Here is a 25,946-nt window from a genome sequence, read left to right on the forward strand (position 1 = left end):
TCTTGGGTTGGAGGCAGTGTGGGAATAGCCTCGTTGAACAGGTCCCATCAGGTAATCAATGGAATAATCCTGCCCCAATTTTGCCAAACCTACATATACAACAGAAATGCAATTATGGTTTTGTAACAGGAGCTCAACACACTACTCTGACATGGTTATACAAGTAGTGTTTTACACAACACAAAAATGCAACATTTGCATGCCACATTTGCATGTTGACAACTGTCTGATCATGCTGGAGCTGCTGTGCACTCTAGGAAGATGTGGGCACCTATTCACATTGTCTGCTTGAGAAGAGCATTGCCACCAGCCAGGGGCTGACAACCCAGCACAGCAAGATGAGCCACATCAGAAAAAGCAGGCCCAAGTCTGCCCAGCAGAAGACAGCCAGGTGTGGTTGCTGGCAAGGGTGTGAATCCATCACATGGTTACATGCTGTGGGCACCAAGAATCACCTGGTTCACACGACCTTTGTTCCATGGTTTGCACTGTCCTCACCAGATCTACAAAGAGGATCTCCCAAGAGAAGTGGTGGTAGCATCAATGCAGCTACTCCTTCAGGTGGGTTATAGATCTCTGAGAAATCCTCAAACAGTTCCCAGTGGTTATGGACACCTGCACACAGCCAGGCACTCTGTCCTGCAAGGTACCCTGAATGCTAAGAGGGACACAACTATCCTTTCTCATGTACTTTAGAGGTGTAAAATGTGCCCTGCTCTTTCAAAACCCAACAGACCTGGTTACAGCATGGCTCTGGTTTGTGCTTCAGGCCAGAGGTTGACAGTTTTCTTTGCTCAATAAGCAGCAGCAAGCACCACCCCCAGATGTACATACAAACAGGGGGAGGTGTTTGGGTTCTCGACCAACTTCCATGTCACAGTATTACAGTTCAGAAGTCTCTGTAAGAGAGTCGTGACTGCTGTGTGTAACACTGCTTCAGATGCTCCCTGTGTGGTGTGACTGCCAGAGCTGTCCCTAAACACTGCACACAGCTGTGACTTGACGTGTAACACAGCAAAAGATTTGCCCTGCAGTCAGGCACCTCCTATTGCAGCCAAGCTCACCTCATCACCTTCTCAAACTTCTGTTACAACAGCACAGGGTTCAGCCTGGAGAATAGTCTCTAGATCATCAATTCAGCAGTGAATTGCTCTCAACACAGCCTGCTCTGCAAAATGGCTCAGGTTGCTGCAAAGTGTCATGAAGCAGCCGGTTGTTTTGAGGTGTGACATTCATGTAACTAACACTGTCTTGACACCAAGGTAAGTGAAAAACAGTTATAGCCAATCTCCTTGCTCCAAGGCAGACCTCAGTATGTCCAAGTGTCTGTGCATCCACAGTTTGGCTCTAGCAACAGTCAGTGCTCCTAGGAGTACAGAAATTCCCATTCAGAAGATCTGAGGGTCTCCTACCTGAGGTTGCTGCATAAGAAGATCCAAGAGACCCCACAGTGGACAAACTACTGTATAAGTTGGTGACTTCCTTGCCTGATCTGGGCTAGCTAGAGGTATGCCTCCACTTGGGAGACCAGTTTAATTGCCAGGGTAACTCCAGTGACTCCAGGAAAGACACAGCACTGAAAACCAGACTCCTGTTTATTTCTAAAACCATCTCATGACAGAAACTCAGGATACCAAATAGGATAATTTTGCTGAGTCTTTGAGCATTATTTCCTACCCTAAGGACAGGGATGTGCATGCATGGTACAGAAGATAGCTGCATGAAGAGCAGTGAGCAGTTAATTCTTACTTTGGGAGCTTTCTTTTGTCTGGCACAAAGAACAAAGAGCAGTTAAATATTATTGTAGGCCTTCTGGGAACTTCTATGTAGTTTGTGGGCAAAAGCCTGTCAGAGACTAGCTAATACTAGCTAGTGCTACTACAGCCAGTACTGAGCTGTCAAAGCAGGAATGGGAGGAGCACTGAGGGATGGCACAAGAAAGCCTAATTGCACAGCTCCAGCTGCAACTCAGTCCCTGACACACTGAACTACAACTGGAGTGCCAAAGGCTGGAGGAGCAACTCCACAGAGCAAGCCCAGCTACAAAGACTCTGACAGCCTGGAAGATGCTCTCTGGGGTTATGTGATATTTCACCAGTGTGCAGGGAGCTGGAGTGGTGGGTAGGTAATGCCAGAGTGAAACTGTACCTGGCTCATGAAGAACAGTGGCTCTCTAACTGCAGCACAGCAATCAGCTCGGAGGCTGGCAACAGCCAGAGTCCTCTGGCTCATCCTGTACTCAGCTGTGCAATATAAATGAAATATTTCCAAAATATTCTTTGTATGCAACTGGTGCAGCTGCTGTGTAGATGCCATGCAAGAAAGGAAAGTGGTGTTTGCACAGAGCACCTCTCACAGAGGTGGTATTGTGTGAAAACACTTGAGCACCACAAGGCTGGGCTGGAGGCAGTAAAGTCCTTGTGAAACCCCTCAAGTACAGTGTAGGTGAAAGTAAGGGAAAATCTCAGACTCCCTTCCTCCAGGCTTTACGTGTTGCAACACCCAGGAGAGGCACAAAGACAACACGGATCAACACCGGGTTGCTTCCACCCAAAGCACTGGGAAAGCCACCTCAGAGGGGGTCGGAGCAGGACAGAGCAGGACGCAGCCCCGACGGGAACTCGGGGCTCTCCGCGGCAGCCGCTGTCAGGGCAGCTAATTACCAACAAGACTTTGTTCTCCTCGGAAAATAATCGGGCTCAGTCTTCGACGGCAGGACGCCCCTCCCAGCCACCAGCGCTTAACAAAGCCCTAATTATGTAAGTATTATATAACCCGGCACACCTGCCCCCCCGCGCCCGGCCGCGCTGCCCCCGGCACGGCGGACCCGCGCCCGGCCGCCCCCCGGCCCCCTCCGGTCACCGGCAGCTGCCACTGCTGCCAGCGCGACAGCCGCGAACAGCCTTTTGTCCGCTTGTCCAGACAGGACCACGGCCGTGGGAGCTCCCAGGGCAGGCACCGCGCCCTGGCCAAGCGGGCAGCGGGACCTGCAGCCCAGCCCCCGGCTGGCCCCAGCGCAACGCAGCCCCCCGACCACAGCCGTGACCGACTCCCGGCACTGCCCCGCCCCAGCTCTGTGCCGGCGGCGATGCCCGCTGTCCTGCTGAGTCACAGCCACGGTACTGCCAGGCACAAAGGCTCTTTCGGGCTGAGCCTGCTCCCAGGGGAAGCTTCCCTCACCTGTCAAAAAGCACGTACATCTTCGTTCCCGTTGTTGATTTATCTAGGAGTTAACCACCCTAGGTCTGTCGTTCATACCTGTCACTGTAACCAGACAGAGAGTCTGTCATGTTGGTATAACAAAGAGTGCTGCTTGAAGTCTGAGTAACATGTTTTTCATTTCTCTAACTATCAGCAAAGCGATCACTCGCTGTGGGTTCAAGACACCTACGTGAAATCTGCAGATTGCTGGTGAGGGATGGCAGGCTGCCTCTGTCCCCAGCACAGGACCAGAGGATGAAGGAAGAGATGAACTCCAAAGAAAAGCCACTGACTCTGTGGGCCAGAGCATGAGGAGGGAGCCAGACCATGAGCACCAAACCCATCTTCAGTCTCCTCTAGCAAGAAGTAAGCCCAAATACATAGAAAACTTTAGAAGATAAATTACAGCACTGCCCTTCTTTTTCCTTCAGACATCTTTCAGCATATCAGTTGCTGATGAGGTTACACTGCAGAATAAAACTCCTTTCCTGGCCTGAAGGAATCCTTCAGGAACAAAAGGCAGCAGAAATGAAGGGCAGGAGCAAGGAATATACCACCCAGAAACCAAAGGGAAAGGAAGCAGCCAAAAAGTGCCGAGAGGCAAACTGGAATATCAAACAGCCAACTTTGGTGACAGGCGATATATCTTCTAACCTCGGGATTATGCAAGCAGAACCAGGCCCCAAATACCCAAGAGATCTTGTTCTGGCGGGGCCTCAATGCTGCGGACGCTGAGACCCGGGTTACATAAACACCAAAGAGCACTTATATAACTGTTGTATGGCACAGGCTCGCAGCCACCGGCACCCCATTGCCACTGGAGTGTGGCAGGTACCTGCTCTGGCACCCAGCCCCTCCAGGACCTCCTCCCATTCCTGCACAAGCCCCTGGGTGCAGCCCAGGTGAGGTGCCCGTCAGATCATCCTCCCCTTTGCAGGCACCACAGGCTCATAGCTACTCTGGAGCACTGGGCAATCCCATATCCATTTCTAGCTCTAAAGGGGGCTGTGAAATTTCAAATCAAACATTTTCATAGTGCTTTGAGATGGAAACACCTGGAGAGATATAAAATGCTGCTACCTGCCATCCCTCTTTTAGCTGTGTAATCAAAACTACTTTTCCTGATGAAAGTCCTCAAACCTAAACTGTTCTCTCCTGCCGTTCCCTCTCTTACACAGACACTGTGGGCATTGGTGAAGACAGGGAAACAAAGACAGGAAAGGCACCCACTGAGGTAGCAAGGGAGGCAGGGATCTGTCCTTTAGCCAGGGGTGTGCGAGAGCAATAAGTTACATAAAGCTACTGCTCTGGAGTCAGGAAGTGTTTCAGGCTGAGTGCTGGGAAGTTTTCAGCAAGCTATGTGTGCGCAGGAGGGAACTGAAACCTCCCCTTTCTGGTTATCCCAGTTATCTAGTAACCCAGAATAGAGTTTTGTCAGCCAGATTACGAAAATTACCATGGGGATCTAAACCACAAGCAACCGGATTTAACCTCATTTATTTTCACAACATTTCAAAGCTTTTTAAAAAAAGAGAAATATGATCTAGTTTATTTAGGTGGCTAAATATTGATTTAGGTGACAAATTTCCCCTTTCCATCTTGTGAAAATAAATGCATATGGGGGCTTGACACATTCCAAGCATGGTGAATCCAGCTGGCTGCTACCATGACTCTTCTAGGGATAAATTTCAGGGACTAAGAAAAGAGGACGAGTAGGGGAACAAGCATTCTGCATTATGCAATGATTACATAAGCATTAATTTACACTAGGTAGCTGGGAGTTGTAGCTTTATACCAGCATACCCTCAGAGCAATGAGAAACAATAAAGAAGGGATTATTGCTGCCACACACTTCCAAGGCCACCAAAATGGCAAACAAACAACAAGCACCAGCTGAACTTTAATCTCTGCCTCAAGCTTGCACCATAGCTTTGCCCAGGACCTGCTAAGAAGGACAGGGAGAAGACAGGTGACACTTACTCCTAATTTAAAAGAGCAGCATGGGGAAAAATCCCAGCACAAGGCACCCTCCAGCATCTGAGTCCTTTGTTGTTGCTCCTGAGAGTAGTGGTATAAGAGAGGAGTGATTTGAAAATAATAATAGTGTCATTTGTACCCCAGTCAGTGTAAAAGGAGTTCACGGGAATGATGAGCTCCTCACAGTATCCTGTGAAACACCCTCTTGTCCATCTTGCAGAGGAAGAAACTAAATCAATGCAATGAGATAGGCATCAGTGCTGAGTAACTCAAGTTATTGGCTTCCTGTCCTATGCTCTAACCAACAATTCTTTCTTTTCCATAAATATAATTTCCTACTTGAAAAAAACACAACACAGTTGTGGGCTTTTTTTAGAACTGTAACAAAGCACAGAACTTCAGCTACATTCCCTTTTTCTGCCTCAGTCTCTAAAGAAATTTCAGAGGAATTTTTAATGACTCTGTTTAATGAGGGAGGCATCACTTGGGAGAAAAATTCAAATTGTTGAGTTTGAGCCTGTGTGCTACTGCATTCCACTGGCACTTCTCCCATCAACTGCAGCCAGAAAAGTGACCGAGAGCACTGGAGAAAGTTAATAAGACCAGGATGAAACACCATCGCTGAAACAACAATCTGCTTCTAGTTTTCCTTTCCAAAGTTTTGGTGCTGCTAAAGAAGTTTGACAAAAGGCTGCAAAGTTGTTTGTGGCAATCAGACTCACACAAATTGAAGTCACAATGCCATAGGATCCCCTCACCCAAAATACACAACACCCTAAAAACAAAGCACATTACAGCCTGGAAAAGGAACAGACACCTGTTTCTTCAAAAGGTTTGCTAAAATGGCAATTACCTCTATGATCAAGAAAGAAATATATGTGTATATCATAAGGAAACAGGGATTTTTACATAAAAGACATTTTTCTTGCAGGACAACAGGGGGATAGGTAGTGTACTGCAACAAACCTTGATTTACTAGCTGGTGGGTGCTACCATAAAATAATTTAAATCTGCTCTAACTTTCTATAAACATTTTTAAAATCACAAAAAAGTATCACAGCACTGCATATACAGGTGCTTGCTACTTTGAAGACCCCAAAGAAGTGTTCAGGCACCTGGAGTGAGGAAAAGCCAGATAAATCAGAGAGGAAAAGAAACATTGCTCAGTGGTTAAAGCACAAAACCAGGGAAGAACATGATATGTAAGTTCTGCACAGACTCACTCAGTGACCTTGTGCAATTTATCATCTCTCTTGGGACAGGCAGGTTATGCAGAATTGGGATGGAGACTCTTCTGGATCCGCCAGCCAGAACAGAACTTCATTTTATCAGTTAAAAAGGCTTCCTCCAAGAGAGATAATTTTCTACTGCTAGAGACTTTGGTAGAGGCTGTGACAAACCTTGCCCCAAACTTCACAACTTGACAAGTACAAAGAGGATTTAATTTGCACTTTTGCTCTCTTAGTTTTGTACAAATACCTTTCCAATCAAAATTTTTGAAAGGCCTCTAACGTTATATTCTCCCTCCATCTATGACCTACAGTCTCATTTCCAAAAGCATCTTTCCCTCCCTGTCTTCTCTTTTTATACCTGTTATCTAGACTAAGTTACATAAGCCACTTGTATCATCACCCAGATTCCTCATTTATCCAAACTCATTTTCCATTGTAATTCCTTTTTTTCTCAGTTCACACTCTCCCAGAATTAGCTTCTTTGTCCTGCCACCACAATCAGAAAAATAAGATGGATTTTTTTTTTTTGTAGTACTCCCCTTCCCACTAACGGGTAACAAATATTGCATGGTTTATTTCTGTAAAAACTCCTCATGATAACCACACTGCACTTCTCTAATAAACCAGGAATCCAGAACTGGAATTCCTGGGGACCATTTTTGATCAGTCTGTTAAGTTCATAGCATGACTTTGGAGGTATCTGCCACATGAACAAAGTGCAAGAAGCCTGGCATCACGAAGTACCTCCCTCAAAGTAAGAAGTTAAATTCCAAATTTAGAAAGTTCAAATCTGAACAAAGTTTTTCTCCAACACACAATATCCTCCTACCAGCAAATAAATTAAGTGGCAGCTATCCACAGATTGTGAACTCTGTTAGGATTTCACCAGCATCTTCCACTTGATGGGGGGAAAATGGCCAAGTAGCTTTTAGTCTCTTAGGCACTAATTAGGGGATCTGGAGCAAGCACCAACAACTCTGCCTGGTGCTCACATTGTTGCCCGGTCAGCAAGTCACCAAATATTTCACTGACAAAAGAAGCTCTGTAAACTCTTATCAAGTCGGATGTTGCAGGGAAAGTATACACATGAAGTCGAAAGGGGTGGGGGAGAAGACAGTGGATATAAAACAATACTGCTATTAACTGCCTTCTCTCTTGAAAAAAAGAACTTTTGCAGCATTAAAACACAAGAGCAGCAGAAACAATAACCAGACCCAGAATGTATAGGCACAAAGGAAGAATGAACTTCCTTCTCATGTCCCCTCTGTCAGGCCAACAGGCACTGCAAGGCTCTGAAATCTCAACCTCTTCCATCCCTGCCTGGTAGGGAACACATTAAAACCTGAGACCTACAGAAAAGCCTTGGCTCCCTCATGACTTTTACTAGCCACTGAGTGGGGTGTTCCAGCCCAGGGGTGGGAAAATGAATGGCCTGTAACCGGAAAGCAAGAGGGAAAGAAAACAAGGGAGAAAAAGAAAGAAAAATCAACCCACAAAATCATCCACCTGTGTCCTACCTGGAAACTGCTGAGACTCATCCAAGAGTAGCATGCTGCTCAGTGCACCAAGGCAAGCCCTTTGCCTGCACACTTGTTCAACGTGGCTGCACACTCTCAGCTCTTCTGCTATTCTTGTCTCAGGGTCTTCAGGACAAAAGTTTCCAGTCACTCCTGACAACTCCTTATCTCTGCCCACAGCCCAGCAAGCACTAAATCCACTCTCACTGGCTGTTCAGTTCGCAGGCGGGAAAAGACTCCCGATAAAATAGTCCAGGGTACAGGCAGGGAAACCTGCACTTAAAGTTTCTGAAAATAACTTTGGTAAATAGCTGCTAGTGCTTGAATCCACCCAGCTGGTGTGACGAGAAGCAGTACGTATATATCCTCCCTGCACCCAGCTGAGACGGACCAGGGTCACTGTTATATAACTAGTTAAATATGCCTCGTGTTCAGCCTAAATAAAAATTGTCACTATCTCCTCCCCTGCCTGGAGAGTCAAACAACACAGCCCTGCTCAAAGTTGCTGCTGCTCCACTGGGGACCGATGCCTGGAGCTGCACTCCCGATCAGCGATCAGCGGGACCAACCTCAGTTATGCCTGGGAAAAGAGTTTTAGAAGAGAGCAGAGGAGCAGGGAGGCTGAGTGGGTGTGTACAGGGGAGGTCTCTCTCCTCTGGAGCAGCAGAGCTGCACGCCGTACGGATCAGATCCCATTCACTCAGCCTGTGATCCAGTTCAACTAGTGGCAGAGACCAAGACTGAGAATAAAATAAAAATCCTTACATAACCGTTCAGGCTCCAGTGGGGCCCCGTGCAAGGGGAATCCCAACAGACAACAGGACATTCAGAGCAGGGGACACGCAGGACCGTAACTCTGCTTCCGAGTTTCAGTGGTGGGTGGGAAGGAGATGCAAAAAGGAGTACAGCATTTCTGGCTTTGAAAGCAGTTGTGAGCTATTTTATGAGCTATTTGAATGATGCCTTCTAATTTGCAAGGATCCTGGACAACTGAGACTTAAACTTGAGCAATTTCATGGAGCTGGTAACCTGGCACAATAACAGGTGAAAGAGCATTCTCTTCACTTGGTTAAACCAGGAGCTTGTAGACCACTGCAAGTTTCTCAGTTTTCAGGAAAGAACTTGTCAGATCTTGTGGAATGGGAGATTACTTCAAGTAAGCCTTTGTCTCAGTCATTCACCTGCATCAGAACAGGCACAAGAGGGAATAAATAACTGCAGAATAAGTCTTTTAAAGCTGTAGTTGAACCCCTAAAGACTATCCATCCTGCCTAACCTTCTTAAGTGTTGCAGAGACTTTATCCACACTCAGCTCCCTTCACAAGCATATCTAATGCCAGTAATAAACAGCAAACCTGGGCTGAGAGACATGTGATGAAATTAGCTCGCTGGTAGTGAGCATTTGTCCATGTAACAAAGTCAGCTGCTTACTGAAACAACTGGTGAGGGAGCGCTGGGAAAGCCACAACATGCACAAGAAATGCAAAGCAGGTGGTGTCCGAACAGCCCTCGCACAGACCTGCAGGACTCCAGGACAATGAGCTGCACTCACAACAGCAAAAGCTGATCTAAAGGTCTGCAAGCACAGCCAGGGCAGAGCCCAGTTCCCCTTTGTGTGACTCCAGCCATTTTTATTTGACCTTTTATTTGAGAGGGTAGCAGGGCACTGCAAATGCTTGCTGCCATCAAAAAACACACTCAGTGCTTCAGGGTATATCACAACTTTGAAACAAACCCAATATGCTTTTTCATAGTTAGAACTATATTAACTTTACTACAAACAAACAAACAAACAAAACAAAAACAAACAAAAACAAACAAACAAACAAAAAAAAACAACAAAACAAAAAAAACCAACACCCCCCCCCCCCCCAAACCTATATTACTATTAAGACACTCAGTAACAAGACAGTCTTTCACCTATGTCACAGATTCAAACAGCCTGACAGGTAAACAGTGATTATCAAGGGGGAAAAAAGGGAGAAATATATTAAAGAGTGCATAGCCAAGGATCTTGTAAGAGGCCTTATAAGGACTTTGTAGGGTTGGAATAAATAAGCAGACATGACCTCAACATCTGACATAACAGATTTATGAATCTGGAAAGCAAGATTTAAGAAAAAGTACTGGGTAAATACAACTGGGTATTTGCAAAGCATGCAGTGCTGGTTTTGGCTGGGAGAGAGTTAATTTTTTTCACAGCAGCTAGTATGGAGCTATACATTGGATCTGTGTTGGAAATAGTGTTGATAATAGAGATGCTTTTGCTATTGGTGAGCAGGGCTAACAGAGTCAAGGCCTTTTCTACTTCTGACTCTGCCCCAACAGTGAGGAAGCTGGGGGTTCACAAGGAATGGGGAGGGGACACAGCTGGGACAGCTGACCCCAACTGGCCCCAGGGATATCCCAGGCCATATGGTGTCATGCTCAGCATATAGAGCTGGGGAAAGGAGGAGGAGAGGGGGGATATCTTGAGTGATGGTGTTTGTCTTCCCAAGTCACTGTTACTGTGATGGAGCCCTGCTTTCTTGGGGATGGCTGAACACTTGCCTGCCCATGGGAAGTTGATGAATTCCTTGTTCTGCTTTGCTGTTTAACTATCTTTATCTCAGCCCACGAGCTTCATCACTTTTACCGTTCCAATTCTCTCCTTCATCCCACTAGGGGATAGTGAGTGGCTGTGTGGGGCTGAGCTGCCAGCTGGGGTTAAACCACAACACATCCATATTACAGTAGTCAAGCATGAGAAAAATGGAAGTTAAATACACTGGGGGGAAAAGGAAACCTATACCTGTCCTTCTGCGACACAGCAATAAAAGGAGAATTTCCTTCTTCACCTTAGCATGCAAAATGGAGAAACTATTTTTCTAGCTCTTCTACTCACAGCAGCCTGCTGGTGAGGCATCTCTGTTAGCCAGGATAAATACATATTCACACAACCAAGAATTAGATCTGCCTGAAACAGTCAGTTTATAAAATGATCTCATGGAAGGTAATCTTGTTACAGATAAGTACATTTACTGAACAGCTTTTCCATGAGGCCAGTCTTACCAGTAAGGAACAACATTCTCCCTCCCCTACGAGGTCTGAAATCTTACCCAGGTCATACCTCACCTATCTCCTCTCAAATCACAAGCTCTTTGCAATTGTACAAACTGTGCTATATATCACAAGAAGGCTTCTCAAAAAGTTTTTGTCACCTTGCTAAAAAATTAGATTACCTGTTTAACAAAAACCCCAAACAACACTATGAAGTTTGTGTTTTCATAGAATATTAAGATAAAGGTCCTTCAGAAGATGTTTATTTGGCTGACAAATGTTTCCAGCAGCAATGTCAGCATCCCTGAACACTGCAAATTCACAAGCATCAAAACTCAAACCTATTTATACAGACAAGAAACTTGACCGTAAAATGTTTCAGGACATTAGTTCCTCCGTATAGCAAAGAACATTATCCAACTGAAGTCAGTTAAACTAAATAAATTTCAACAAAACATCCCAAAACATGCATTCCCTTCAAGGTGAAGTAGCTCCTTCCCCAGCCCCATGCCTGATGTCCACCTTGAGCCTCTCAACCCCTGCTCCACAGGCTGAGCAGCTCCATGACTGCTGCATGACCCGATCCAAGCCCAGCAAGGACAGCATCAGAAGAAGCACTGCATCTCTGATGTGCCACCCTGCTCTTGGTCCCTGCAAGCTGGGGTGGTTCCTGTCTCTCCAGGCTTTTCATCCTCATCACCACCCCATAAAGCAGAAGAGACCTTCCTTGCCTACCCTCAGCTGCTCCAGGCTGGCTGCACAATCCCTTCCCCACCCCATGCTCTACATCCACCTGCACCTTCTGCACACTCCACTGACCTCCACTGCACAGGGAAGCTGCCTACTAACCCAAATTGTTTGTAAGTTACTAAACATGAACTAGGCTTGACAGACACATTTCACTCTTGATTAGCACCTGCTAGTAGCACACACACATCATTAAGGCCACTTTCCCTGACCTAGTTTCCATGTTGTTTTAGCAACACAGAAAACACACAGGAATACCAGGTTTGAGTTGGACACGATATAAGGTGTTGTTTATACACCCAGAACAGTTCAGACAGAATCACACTCGGACTCCACAACACTCTGTCTTGGCAACTGAGTATTCCTGGGCTTTGAGAATCATTTGCTTTTTAAACAAACACTGCACTGCAAATAAAAATACTTTTTGATAAGATCTAAACCAACCATGGAAAACCAGAGGAATTTTTCCATTGACTTTAGTGAGTTTCAGGACTGAACCATAAGGCACAAAATATGATAAATCTGTTTTATCTCATTTTATTTTATTCATATAAATATTGGTGTATTTTCTTTCCCAAAATCATCTAAATCATAAGTGTGGGGAGTTGTACATAATATGTAACAAAAATTTAATTGCACAAAATACAGGAAGTGACACAACGCAGTGCCTCTCACAAATGCTTTTCACACTGGCACCGTGGCAAAACACACTGCTTGAGATTCCAAGGCTTTCAAAGGTTGTTTAAATGTACCGAAGAAAAAAAGCTTTTACTAGACAAGATGTAGTGATTTAAAGTTGAAGAATTTATACCATGGATATCTATCATAATTTTAATCAAAATTAAATCCATTGAGTTACAATCCCAGTTACATTCAAGAAACTGATTCCTTATTTCTGTACTTGCTAAATTTCTCTACTGCTGTAGATGACACAACATATTTGTGCACCACTGAAGAGTTTTTGGTACAAGTTTAATTTCATTCCATTCATTTTCAGCTATGTGCAAATTTGACATAAATCACAAGATGACTACACAAAAGTACCACTCTTAAATTGCTTCTAACAGTTCAAGTATTTAAATATTTTACATAGATGAAGATTATCTGCAGATGTTTAGATGTTTTAATTGCAAAATTTGTTTTGACAGAGATTTAAACTAGAAGTTTCTGTTCACCTAGCCCAAAAAGATTTTATCTTGTAGCTTTCTCCCATCTCATTCCTATTTGTGTATTTGCAAGTGAAAATAAAGTCCTCTGACTCCTACTTAGAATTTTTTTGAGGCTGAGTCAGTGAACTGCATATTGAAGAAAATGTGAACAAGACATTTAAACATCTGCAGTACAGAATACTGTTAATAAAAAAATTACTTTGACCCAAACAATGAACCAGACACTTCTAAAAGTTCCGTGTTGCAGTTTCTTTAAAGCCTAAGCAAGGAGTTAAAAAGATAAAGAAAATAACTGTGATGTCATATTCTGTTTTAAAATCTGAAGAATACTTCTAATTTAATTTAAACAGTTCCTCATCTCCTTCCACATGTTTATTATTTAATATTACACTTGTATAACATATAGCTACATGCAGATTTTATTTAACCAGTCATTAAAACCAGCACAATATCATATAAATTAGGGGAAAATGAAATTAAGGAGACCCCGTGCATAGTTTGAACTCAGACGAAAATGAAAGAAGTGTTTCATGCAGTACATCTGAACATAAAAGGGGTGCTGTCTAAAATGTAAACCAGAGGATTTTCACTTTGACTTCTTCACACTCATCAGGTGAACTTGGCAAAGTGACTTTGCCACTCCTTACCTGTTCAAGAGGGAAAATACCACATTACAAATTTGCTAATTAGTTTCCATATGATTTCATCACTGTTACAGAAGCTGCAGCTGAGGGAATACAGTACCTATTAGCAATGGCAAGATGTGGTACAATCAAAAATGTACATGGGGGAAAAGACCCCAAACTGGACAGAGGAGCAAGTGGGCCTGTCCTTTGTTAGAGATTCTCTGGCATTATAACATGAAAAATGCAAGTTTTTGGCCAATACAGCACAACCGCTATACCCTGCAAAGCTTATCAGGAAAGCATGTAGACAACTTGGAGCAATTCTTTATTCAGTTAATAACTGCTCACTCACTGACCCTGCTCCCCCCACCTTCATGCTACTCTCACATTTGTGATAGCTTTAAGAGAAGAGATAAAAGAGAGGCAAAAAAACACTTGAGAAACCCCATATACACATATATAGAAAATACAGAGCCATGGACGTGGGCTGCTGCTGAACTGCATAGAAAGATTTCTATTTTGTATTCCATCATACGCAATAGATCAAAGGAAAGGAGGGAGAAAAGAGGGGGGAAAGCGTAGCTGGTTCTAACACCACATCATTTCACGAGATCTGCCAGTCCCTGCGCCCAATTGGCGGCTCTGAAGGAAGCAGAGCTCTGGCGTCATCACCTCCTTTTAAAGAAGTAAAGCTAGTCATTACTCCAGGTTATATAACACTCAGACTATGCCAGACTTCGTGCCACCCGCTCAAAAAGGAAGCTGCTGTCAGAGAGCCTGGGAGGCGGGCAGGGGAGTCACCGACGTTTTCTTTGGGAGCTTCCCCCTGCTCCCGTACGCCGAGGAGACCGGGAAGGAGTCCCCGCGTCCGGACAGAGCAGGCAGCCGGCGAAAGGCTGAGACCGACCTGCGCCATCGGCAGTCCGTAATCCCCTGCGCAGGGGGCTGGGGGACAGCGCTCCCCAGGAACTCATCCTTCCTTCCCACTGCAGCCCCCAGGCCACACCTCACCCTGCTGCGAATAACCTAGTGCACAGGGTTAGTTAGGATGCTGGAACCGGCGCAAAGCCCCGGAACCTCAGGCACCATTCCTCCCTGATTTCTTGGCAAACAGCCTATAGGCAAAGCACCTCTACCGTCCTCCCACCAGCGAAACTGCCCCAACGCAGAACAGCGCCCAGCCAGGCAATCTGCAGCGTCGGAATCGGCACAAGGGGAGATAACAAAGCATCCAGCACTGGCTGTTCCCAGCAAAGCACTCTAGAGGATTTTTCTTTAACATCACCATTTAGTGAGTCCAGTAAATCCAGTTCAAGAAGTTGGGTGCCACAGGGTCCGCACAACATGCTGGGGACAGGGACCCTCGCTGGCTGGGCAGGGCCAAGTCCCTCAGACTGCACACACAAACATCATTTTGCTCTGACACACACATTATGCTCCTAGGAAACCGCCAGGATAAAAACAATAGGTAAAATCTGCAGCCTTCTATAATAAAGCAGAATTCCCAGAGAAATCAGTGGGGCTTTTGCCTAAATGAGAGGCAAACCTCCTCTGCAATTTCAATGTAACTCTTCAGTTTTACTCATTAACCAGGTCTGCTAAAACTGCAAATGATACCTTCTCATCTCCTTCTACCTTCGATACCAACTGCATCTTTTGTATTTTATTCAGCTGGATTGTGGAAACATAGAAGCCAGACAGATCCTAATTTTTTGGGTTTTAGGAAACCGACACAAATCTTAAATGTAAGGTTTGTGAACACAGAGAGCATTTGCTGAACAGACACAAAACTCTTATCACTTTCAGGAACTGAGAGAACAACAAAACCCCCTCAACTTCTTAGTGTTACAGTACATCACCTGAGAAATGCATCCACTATCTGCAACTGGATGCACATTTATGGAGTTACCCACAACCATCTGAGGCTGAGCCCTACACACACTGCACCTATATGATAAAGTACATTTAAACACTATGATTCATAAGGATAATTTTCTAATGTAATGAAGTTTCTTATGACAATTTGATTAAGTTTAAACACATGTCAATAGACAGGATATTAGTTGACAAGTAAATTCTCTTACAGGTAGTGATTGCTTTTGCACCTCTTATAATACCACACAAGCAATCCTCTTTGCAGACAATTATTGGCTTGGAAGACAGTCCACGTAAATTACAAGCATGAAAATCTACTTGGCTTGTAAGGAACATCAAAGTGCACAGTGGTACCTGAAAGTTCAGATCTGGCTCTTTACTAAGACCAGAGCCATTGCATAGGCAACAAACATAGACTGGAGCAGAGGTTTGTTTTCCCCAGGATATGCCCTTCCAGCTTCCTTGGAAATAGTACTGGTGGGCTCTAGAGGGAGCTGCATCCAGCCACAAGTAACCAAAACAAAAGGATATATACATAGAGAAGTCCATCAAGAAGGAAAAAGTGAGATTATGTCAATCATCACTCTTCCCTTTCCCCAAGAAATTCACCTTGTGCACTACAAACATCCACTTGTAGATTAAAGTGCAGAATTATCACTTATAAGGACTCACCACTCTGGCATAGGTACATACAAAGCACAGAGGAGTTTACAGTTAAAGCCTCCCTCATGATTGTCTTCAGTGCTTTTCTAGACTTAGGAAAGTCCTGACTTCTGTTTTTTTTCCATATTATTTATTCCAACTCATCCACTTTCAAACAACAGAAAGATGCTGCTCTCCACTCCAAGCTTACTGTGATGGGCTTGTGCCTTTCCTTAGCCCCAGCACCTGTCTCCAGCTTAACAAGGCCAGGAGATGAAAGCACGTGTCACCAGACTGAGGCAGGAAGCACGCAGCAAGCAAGGCCACTGTGCCACACACTGCAGCAGATGGAAGCAGGGTTCCTCAAAGAGCAGTTCTGTTCCCTGAGGCTGCCTCGACCTTGGGATCCCATCTGCCCTTGGTGCCACCTGGAGACACAGCTGTGAAAGGCTGCTTTCTAAAAGGAGTGAAGAGATTAAAGCAGTAAGTACCTAATTGCTCCTCCTCTTCTTAACGAATAAATTAAATTTTCTAGCAGATAGGAAGGACAACTTAAAAACAGTGTTTCCTAAAAGAAAATGCTGTGCAGTCTGGTCAAAAGTAGAAGACAAAAGGTCTCAGATTGTTGGAACAAATCTCCATTGACCAACACAAGCAGGATCATTAATTTCAGGTAGAAAGTGCAGGGAAATTACTTTCTAACAGCAATTTCTTTTTTCTTCTCCTTATTTCCAGCAGGATGGGCCTTTCTAAATCTGCACACAAAATTATATATGATACCATTAACAAGATAGGAGACTGTCTCCATGCTCTTCCTCTGCCTTTCTCTCAGTTTCACACAGGTAAGTATAACATGACCTATTTATAAGAATAACCAAGTCAAAAAGCAAAAACTCATGTAATATTTGAGGAGAATGAGCCTACAAAATGAACAGATTTATAGCAAAGACTTTCCTTTCTTCCCCTGTAAGGACAGAAAGTTGCTCTGTTCCCAACCACACACATCCAGCTGGGGACTCCCACACACCCCACTTTTGTTTTGTTCCAGCACTTTGTTGGGGAGAAGAAAAGATAGAATGCTTTGGGGTGGGAAGCACATGAATAACACCTTCTCCAAAATGAGCAGCAGATCTCTGTACCTTAAGCATGCGTTCATATATCATTCAAAGAAATACTAGCCCACACTTCTACATGATTTTAAAAACAGATTTCCAAAATAATTTCAGCTTTAATAACTCCAGGTGCTAATGACCTTTCTAGTAAGTATGCTGTTAAGTACTCATTTTCCCATTAGATTAGACAAAGAATTTGCCCAGGCAGCTACAAATTGATTTCCCTTTCAATGTAATTGCACCCTACAATGATGACCCACAAAGAGCCACAGAGGAGCATCATATTAAACAAAATCCATACTCGCTATAATTTCATGCCAACATTTTTTTCCCTCAACAACAAAGTGAAAATTGTAGGAAAAGCTGATCAAGCAGGACCCCTTGAAATGAACAGACTTTTCTCTAGTGAAGGCTCAAGGTAAGCAGAGATCTTTTCAAGCTTGGATCAGCAGTGGGTGCCATTTGAAGTCAAGAGCTCCTGCCTTGGTATCAAGGGGGGAAGTTCAAAACTGTGAGCACCAAGTGGCAGCTCACGTTCAAGCAGAAAGCAGCTACAGAAATACATTGTGGATCGTGCTGCAGAATGGAAAGGTAGCTCTGTTTGAGCTATCAAATGTCATAAGAAGGGTGAGCAGTTTTAAGACGCTAGGGTGAGGAAAAGGGTCTCTCTTCCCCCTCACTCGCCTCATGTGCTGGTCTCTCAGATGTTCTGAGATTTCCTGATGCCCTCACCCTACCAAGGAGCTGCAGTGCAAAACACCACTGCACCCATTTGTCCTCCTCTCCTGGATTTGCTATTCTGTACCACCAACCAACTGTGCTTCTCATCACTCCTCTTTATGAATCTGATGTCCACAAAACCCCACACAAACCAGTCTTGGTTTGCTCCAGCACTTGGTCAAGGAGTAGGAGGAACAGTATGAGTCTGAGCTGGGAAGAAGAAGCTCCTCCAGTTCTCCAGTGGTCAAGCAGAGATGCCGCAGATCTCGTACATTCCCAGCCCTGGAATGTGGGGAAAGAAAGAGGGGACAGCAAAGGAGAAAGTGCAGAACACAGGGCTGGAGACAAGGCCAATTCCACAGACATTGTCTTATCACAACAGTATCACCTAATATGTTATTATTTGGTTTTGCCCTGTATCTTTGCACAGTAAGAATTGCAGCACTATTGCAGTACTGGAAAATTGTTCACTAGTATACCCTAAAAGCACTGATTCCAACCCCTGTCTGCTGTACCATGCACCCTGTAATGCAAACACAACTAGGAGCCTTTGAGGACAGAATGCTTGTCCTCATTAAGACATCTTTGAGAGAACTGAACAACCACTTCTACCCCAAACTGCACTTTAAATAAGTGTTTAACCCATATATTCAGAGGTAGGAAACAATAAACTTGCCATCACTATTAATAGCAGAATTACAGCAATACATATGAATAAGAGATAACGAATTCCAGAGACATCAGTCAGAATAATCCAGAGACATTCCCAAAGTGGAAAAATAGAACAGTACAGTGGGATTCATTCAAACACTCAACCGCTTTCCTTGGGAAAGCTCTGAGGTATAAACGGTCCACACATTTGAAAATATCTGTAAAATCCATATTGGAGATTTGTTTCCTCTTTGCTCAAATTATCTTTTATTCCTATGGAGTCCTACACAGCCCTGAGCAACAACCAGGATCAGAGAAAAACTGCAGGACTTGAAACAGCCCTTTATCTCTACAGTCATCAGTACATCACATTTCTAGTGAAAATGATTTAGGGAGTTAACAAGAAAATTTTCCAGCAGTCACGCATTGCTATCACAAAATCAAATATGATAAAACAGGTGCTGCAACCCACAAGTGATGAGAAAACAGATGAAGTGGGCAGGGATGACAAGGCTGGAAAAGCAGTGGCAGCCTCTGGCTAGGATTGAAGCATGCTGCTGGGATGGGTGTGCAGTCTGGCAGCCAGGGAAGGGACTGTAAGATGCAGAATAGGAATGTTCTGGAAGGAGCATTCTAGAAAAAAGACAACACTAAAGGTGGAAGAGTTCCTACACATGATGCTCAGGTTCATTAACTGGCCACCACTGAAGAAATGGATAAAGGATGTAAGCCATGTAGCTTTCACTTACTCGGAAATATTCAGAAAACTAGTTTTCCTGGCTCTTTTGTTTCCTTGAGGACAGGGGCAAAGGTTGAAGAGCTGCATTCTTCAATATTGAAAGTCTGTACCATACAAGTACAAACTAAACTCTAGACCACCTATAGGACAGCTAAATGAAAACAATACTGAGCATAAATGAGAAAAATGTGCCGAAACTGAAGATAGCACTAAAGTCCCAGAATGTAAGAAGAATTCCTAGAGGACTATGAAACTACACACAAGGATTAACTCCACATACAACATGTATCAGAAAGACAAAAACAGATTTAATATGCAAAACACATACAAGTCACTGCTAAATCTGAGATTATATGATTGACCACCACCAAGTGTGGATAACATTACATTAACACTGGAAAATTCTTAAGTTATTTGAACCACCATAAATACATGGAAATCCTAAACAAAGCCACTAGTTTGCAAGCAAACTGTAAAAATGTTAGTTTTGTAATTGATATAATCACTATTATTTAAAACAAGTAATCAGTTTTAGTTTGCAAAAAATGTTTATGCAGTCTGTCACCTTTTCAAGAAATAGCTGTGGAGTATTAATAATCATCTAAAGCTTGTAGTGCTAGAAATATACATGAGCTCATCCTCAAGGGAAAGATCCCCCCAGGATCCCCAGTGGGATCAGAACAACCACAATTCCAGGAGGGGAGGAGAACAGCACAGCTGGGAATAGGGAGAACAAAATTTTAACAGAAGTTATTAAAATTAATCCTTTTACAAGCTTCATAATATAAACATTAGAGCACAGCATCCCTTCTTATGAATAAAACTGTCTGTTCCAAATATGATATTTATGAATGAGGTTAGTCTACAAAGCCACGGGACTACAAACATCAGATGGGCAAAATAAAATGAACCTCTTAATTCAGAAGTTGGTTATATTTCATATGCTAAAGAGCAGGAGACTGGTGTATATGAGATCTAAGGTGATAGAGATGCCAAGTGACATTTTGGAGGCAGTGTGTAGCTGTCAGGAGGTATCAGGAAAAGCAGACTGGACACCTCCATAGAAGATAATAATTATACATCTAAGCACCCAGAAAGCATTCTGATGTTGTGGCAGACAGAACTAAAGCGGAACAATCAGAAACCTCAGAGGCAATCTAGCTTTGCTCAGCTCATGGAAGTTTTCCCTTGTATCTAATGAACAACCATAAAAATACTTTATGTTAGTTTTATGTAAATTCTTTTTACTATTTCTCATTATTTTCTACATTTGTTGATTTTTTTAAAAGAGTCACTACAAAAGTATAAAACATAAACACGTTTCTAGTTTTTTAACATGAAAATAAACAGCTGTCATTAGCAGTTCACAATGTTCTGTATATCTACATTGATTTTGTTTGCTTTGGAAAGAATAATCCTGACAACTGTGAGTATCCACTCACAATAATACAGATGTTGATGATAAAGCACAATAAGTCTATGATAATAGACTAGTGGAATAGTGGGAGTGACCCACTTGGACATAACATACAGACACTCCCTTCTGTTAAGAGAAGTTTGGCAACCACCTCACACTTCCTCCTGCTCCACTGGCTGCAGGGTCCTGCGAACAAAGCGACATCATCACCAGTCTCTGAGACAGCAATCCGTCACCTTGTAGCTCTTCTCTGTGTTGATATTGGGAATTCCCTTGTTTCTTACCTGAACCAACACTTCCATTTCTGCTACTTTCTCATTAGAAAAAGCCATCATGTGAATAAAAAAAAGGAATGCGTTTGTTTTTGTGTAAACATTTTTATAAAAGCATTTAAAATCAAAACAGCATCTTCAAGTAGCACTTGGCTGAAGGAATATAACAACAAAACAAGCAACACTTGAGGACAACAATTTATTTTTAAGCCAAAAATTCTTTAGTAACTAGAAGAAGAGAGAAGTAACTGTTTTTTACATATTCTATGCTAAGAAAAGGAAGAATACTCTCAGTTGGTTTAGGTAGGTGTATTCAAATACCTGCATACCCTTTGAAGTTACTAAAAATTGCAATTTTAAAGGAAGCAAATAGAGCATCCCCTTAGGCTCTGGCTACAGTTTTGTGGTACATAGAGTTTGATGGCAAATTCAGCATGAGGAATTCCCACCTGAGCTCTGCATTCCTGTTCTATGTGCCCTAGAACATCAGCCCTTCTGGACCAACAAACATTTCTAGGATCATGCTGTGACCCAGAACAGTTATCTAGTAACACCAAATGTAACCTGCACAGCACAAGCCCACAGATACCTGTATTAGCCCTGACCTAAATTGTTCCTCTCCTGAAGAAGACAGTAGGGCAGGTAGAACTAGGTGAGGACAGAAGGTGACAACTTACTTAGCACTTCCATCTTTCATTTGTAAAACAAAGGAGAAGCCAACCTGTATGCTGGCAGAAAAGAACATTTTCCAGCTGTTAAAGATGATTGCTGTGAATAAGCAATAATTGTCCATAGCATCCATCAAATTGTTTACGTATGGGACAAGCCAATGACATAAACATTTTCACAACATCCTTTAAATAATACAAGTAATTATAAATTGACTTATTTACTTCTTTATATAATTGCTTTCCCAAAATTTTTAGCTCTTTTAAAAATTCTATCCTCTTTACAATTTATACTTGTGGCTTGTTTTCATGATGGAAATATTTTTTGGCCAGGAGACCATATTTAATATAAGTTAAATACCTATTTAAACTAAACAGCAAAATAAGGACCTCTCCCTACCAAGTGCTGGACAAATCCTAACCCTTACACAATTTCCCAAGGGGTGACAACCAGTTTTCTATAGCAATGTATGAATATCTTAGATTTTAGCTTTTATATTTTTCAGATTCTGTGCTGCTTTAATGTGTAGTTCTGAGCTCATACCTAAGGGATGGTGAGCTGTCTTCACAGAGCAGGGACACAAAATAATTCCTCTCCTAGCTTGGGACCAAGGACAACCACCCAAATTTCAGGCCCAGTAGCATAAACAATGTGGACTGAAGAGAGAAAAACAAGGATGGAACTTCATAACCTAAAGCTATAATTGGACAATTAACTCCAATATGCAAATGGAGCAGAACTTACAAAAGTGAGAGACCTCATGACCAATCGCCCATTTTGTGACCATTTTGGGTTTATCTTGGGCTGGGCTCTTGTGCTGCCCTAGGTGTATCCATCAAGGCCTTTTAATAAATCCCTACTTTATTCTTTGACTCTGTCTAGCCTCTGTTCTAGGTCAGCCTTCACAAGGCAACAGTATATTCCCAACTCCATTCACTCACCACTTTCATCAAGTAAATCCTCCTCGTCATCCCCATCATTGTCCTCCTCCATCGCCTCCTCCTCATCTTCCTCCTCCTCCTCTTCCATATCCTCCTGCTCCAAGTCCGGGTCCAGGTCCGGATCACTCCCTGAGATTGACTCGTCTGACATGATTCCCAGTGGTGCTCCTTGTGCATTACCTGCTCATGTTCTACCGTGAGGCAGCCCTGCAAGGACACAAAAGAGGAACATGAGCCCAGTAAATCCCAACCTTTGAGCCTCAAGGCTCAACACCATAGCAGCATTACTGCACATAAAAACCAAATCAGCATTTTAAATAACAGACTTAGATATCAGACAAAGCACAAAATCCTGTGGAGAAAACAGATGCCCTAAGAAATGGATCATAATGATACAGGCCAGCATTGAAGAATCTCCATCTCTTCATTGATGTCCTTGACATGCACACAGCAGGAAGACTCCTGGTATCAACGTCTGATTATTCAGAGATGCAAAAATTAATAAATTATGTAAATGATTTCGGAACACTACATCCAAACAGGAAGCATAAAAAAAGGATCAGTGTCAGCATCCCCTCTGGATACCTGTTACCCTGATCCCTGTAGACACCATTGCAGTGTGCAGTTGTGGCTCAGAGACAGAAACCCCTTCCTGCCTCAGCTGTACCCACTGCAAAGATCACCTGGCTCCTCATCATAGCCTGGCTGAAGCCTCTGATCCATCCACACAACAAAAACACTGTTACCTTCATATTTCGGGCAGAAAACAACAAAGATCCAGTTGTAAAGGTTGAGCTCCCATTGTAAAACAGGGCAGAAAGAAAAGTAAACACAAAGAAAGAATGGATCAGACAAAATTTGCATTTCCTTTCTCTCAAGGACAAGAACTGGGGCTGGCTGTGCATAACTTCTGTTACATCACTCCAGTGCATCACAGCAGAAATTGTGGTAGAACACAAAAATAAAGCCTCAAGAGAGGGCCAGGGCAACCACAAAGTCACCAGCTTATTTGTTCAGATCACACACTGTTACTTCTGGTCAGTGATGGGTACTCCTGAGCACTCCTCTTCCATACACACAGAACGATCCTAAGTGAACTGCATAAGATGGATGAAAAGAAATACAACCAAGAAAGGAATATAAAGAAGGCATCTTGATCTTAAGGAATATAAGCAAAGGATGTATTCAAAGATCACGCTGCAGAAGAATTACTACCCACACACTCTCCGGAAACCTTTAAAGAAAGATGAAGGAAACATTTCCTCATCACTCACTTCCCACTGCCCCCTACTTATACCACATTTCCACTGTAAACTATAAAATGTTTGAGAACTAATCATCCACTTAAAAACAAAAAGGAAAAATTATTCTAAGCAGATAAGGCAGCTCAAATATCTATAATCAAATTTCATTTAATTTAACACTTAAATGTCATTTTCAGCTGTGTTTCAGCAGTTACCAGATTAACTCAGAAACCTGAAGGTTTTAAAGCCCTGTAGCAGGTCTGAAAATCTAACTGTTGAGTATGCTGAATTATTCCAGCTGAAGTCATCAGCTCCTGCTCTGCCCCTCTCAGCTCCTTAATAACATTGAAGAGTGTCAGAAAGAAAGAAAAACACAGGGAAGAGAAGGCATTGCGGAGATTTGCTTTGGAACAGGAAGCCTTTCACCACTCAGTCCCAGGAGCACTTTACCACCAGTACCACCAGGCAGAGACAACTGAAGTCCCTCCACTAGTACACATGTCACACAGAATAAGTTGACTTGGTCAAGCAGATGGCAAAGGCCAAAACCTGAATTAGCTCAAGTGGAACTGTGCCAGTTTACACAAGCCAAAGATATTAATTCAGCTTCTGTGGTCTGCAGGTACAAGCCCAGTTGCTGTCAGGCTGCTGCAACACGGTCACCTCCAGCATCCCTTGTTTTCTGATGTCTGGTGACTTCAGTCAAGGACTGCATGCACAAAGCCATCTATTATCAGAAGTTTTTCCCAACAAATGTTGTGCTAAAAGTCTATGTGTATTTCAAAACAGTGGCTTATTTTTTATTTTACATAGAACCAACCAACCAAAGAAACACAAACACTGCTAACACGGCAGGAATGAACTCTCCTCTACAAATAGCAAAAGCAGAAGTGCTGTAATGTCACTAAACGCTCCAGGTCAAAGAATGACACATGATACAGCTTCTCCCATCAGTATCCTCCTGTGTGTCATCCTCCCATGTCCTGTCATTTGTCCCAGAACCTTAAAATCATTTAAAGGCAAGGATATGGGTGCCTGTGTTTCTTTAGATAAAATCAAACCCAGTAGAGAGCAGTTCTCCCTCAGACTGGAGCACAAGAGGGCTCGAATCAAAGCTTTATTTTTGTTTAGCAGCAAGTACACGTTCTGTATAAGCCAACTCCTGACACCCGCTCGGCAGCCCCGGCCATATGCAGGAGAGTCAAACAGAAGCTTTTGGAAAAACTTAATTAAATCTCGCAGAGCTGAGTGAAACAAAGATTGTTAACTCCTCCGTGCCCACTGCCTTTGTCTCCGTCCCTTCCCTCCCCTGCTGGTCCCAGCCCGGGAGGCTCCCACCCTGCCTGGTGGCAGCAGGTACGCGGTGCACAGCCCGAGCCTGCCCTCGTTTCTCACACCGATCTGACCCAGTTCGGAGCCTCCCACCAAGGGGAATTACACAACAGGGCCAGATTGTGGCTGCCGCTACTGTTTTATGGCTGAGTTATTCCAACCTGCCCCATCTCCTGCCTTTGCACACGCAGGCACTGCGCTCAGTGTTTAATCGCTGGAGGAAGGGCACTTTGCGGGAGATAAACTGATTACCTGCCACTGGGCACAGGTCGGCCGGGAGCTGGCCCCGAGCGGGATGTGTGTCTCAGGAGGGTTAGAGTCCCAAAAAATCCAAATCAAACCCTCTGCACCACCCTTACAGCAGATATTCAACCTTCCAGCACAATGCCTCAACAATGGTGAGGCTGCTGAGAAACCGGACTGGGATCTTAGGGGGAAACACTTGGAAAAATTCCTCTTGCTTACTCAGGGAGGAAAAAAGAGCTGTCATGTTTATCCTACCCAGAAGTTAAACCCTGCCATCAACTGCACATCAAATTAACATCCAAGACAGCCTCTCTCATGTATTATATCCAATCTTTCAACAAAGATAAAAATAGTTCTGAAGTTTTTTGGGTTCTGCTTTTTTAAGGTAGAACATTTCAGATAGTAAGTAAATGCCATGTGCTGATGATTGCCTCCTCCTCAAGCCTGCACAGAAAGGAGGCTCACTTCTAGGTGAGGAAACCTTGAGAATTTGGACACATATCTGTTGTCCTCACGTTTTTTCTTTCACTCTGCAAAGCTTTAAAATCACTTCTCACATATAAAGTTGAGAGAGAAAT

The 25,946-nt window shown here is 43.5% G+C and overlaps 1 protein-coding gene across 4 annotated transcripts in view; it reads right to left on the minus strand.

Moving 5' to 3' along the window:
- RAD54L2 (RAD54 like 2) overlaps positions 1 to 25,946 on the minus strand; it is a 66,874-nt gene that overhangs the window by 22,342 nt on the left and 18,586 nt on the right. For 3 of the 4 annotated variants that reach the window (XM_021529165.2, XM_021529164.2, XM_021529167.3), the window contains exon 2: positions 22,547 to 22,753. In XM_021529165.2, the coding sequence (XP_021384840.2) occupies positions 22,547 to 22,697 (151 nt within the window). In that variant the 5' untranslated portion in view covers positions 22,698 to 22,753. Of the gene's footprint in view, positions 1 to 7,927; positions 9,739 to 22,546; positions 22,754 to 25,946 lie in introns of those variants that run through there. The other variant, XM_021529166.3, reaches the window with a different exon arrangement.

This window comes from Lonchura striata, chromosome 12 (assembly GCF_046129695.1).
Source record: "Lonchura striata isolate bLonStr1 chromosome 12, bLonStr1.mat, whole genome shotgun sequence".
NCBI lineage: Eukaryota > Metazoa > Chordata > Aves > Passeriformes > Estrildidae > Lonchura > Lonchura striata.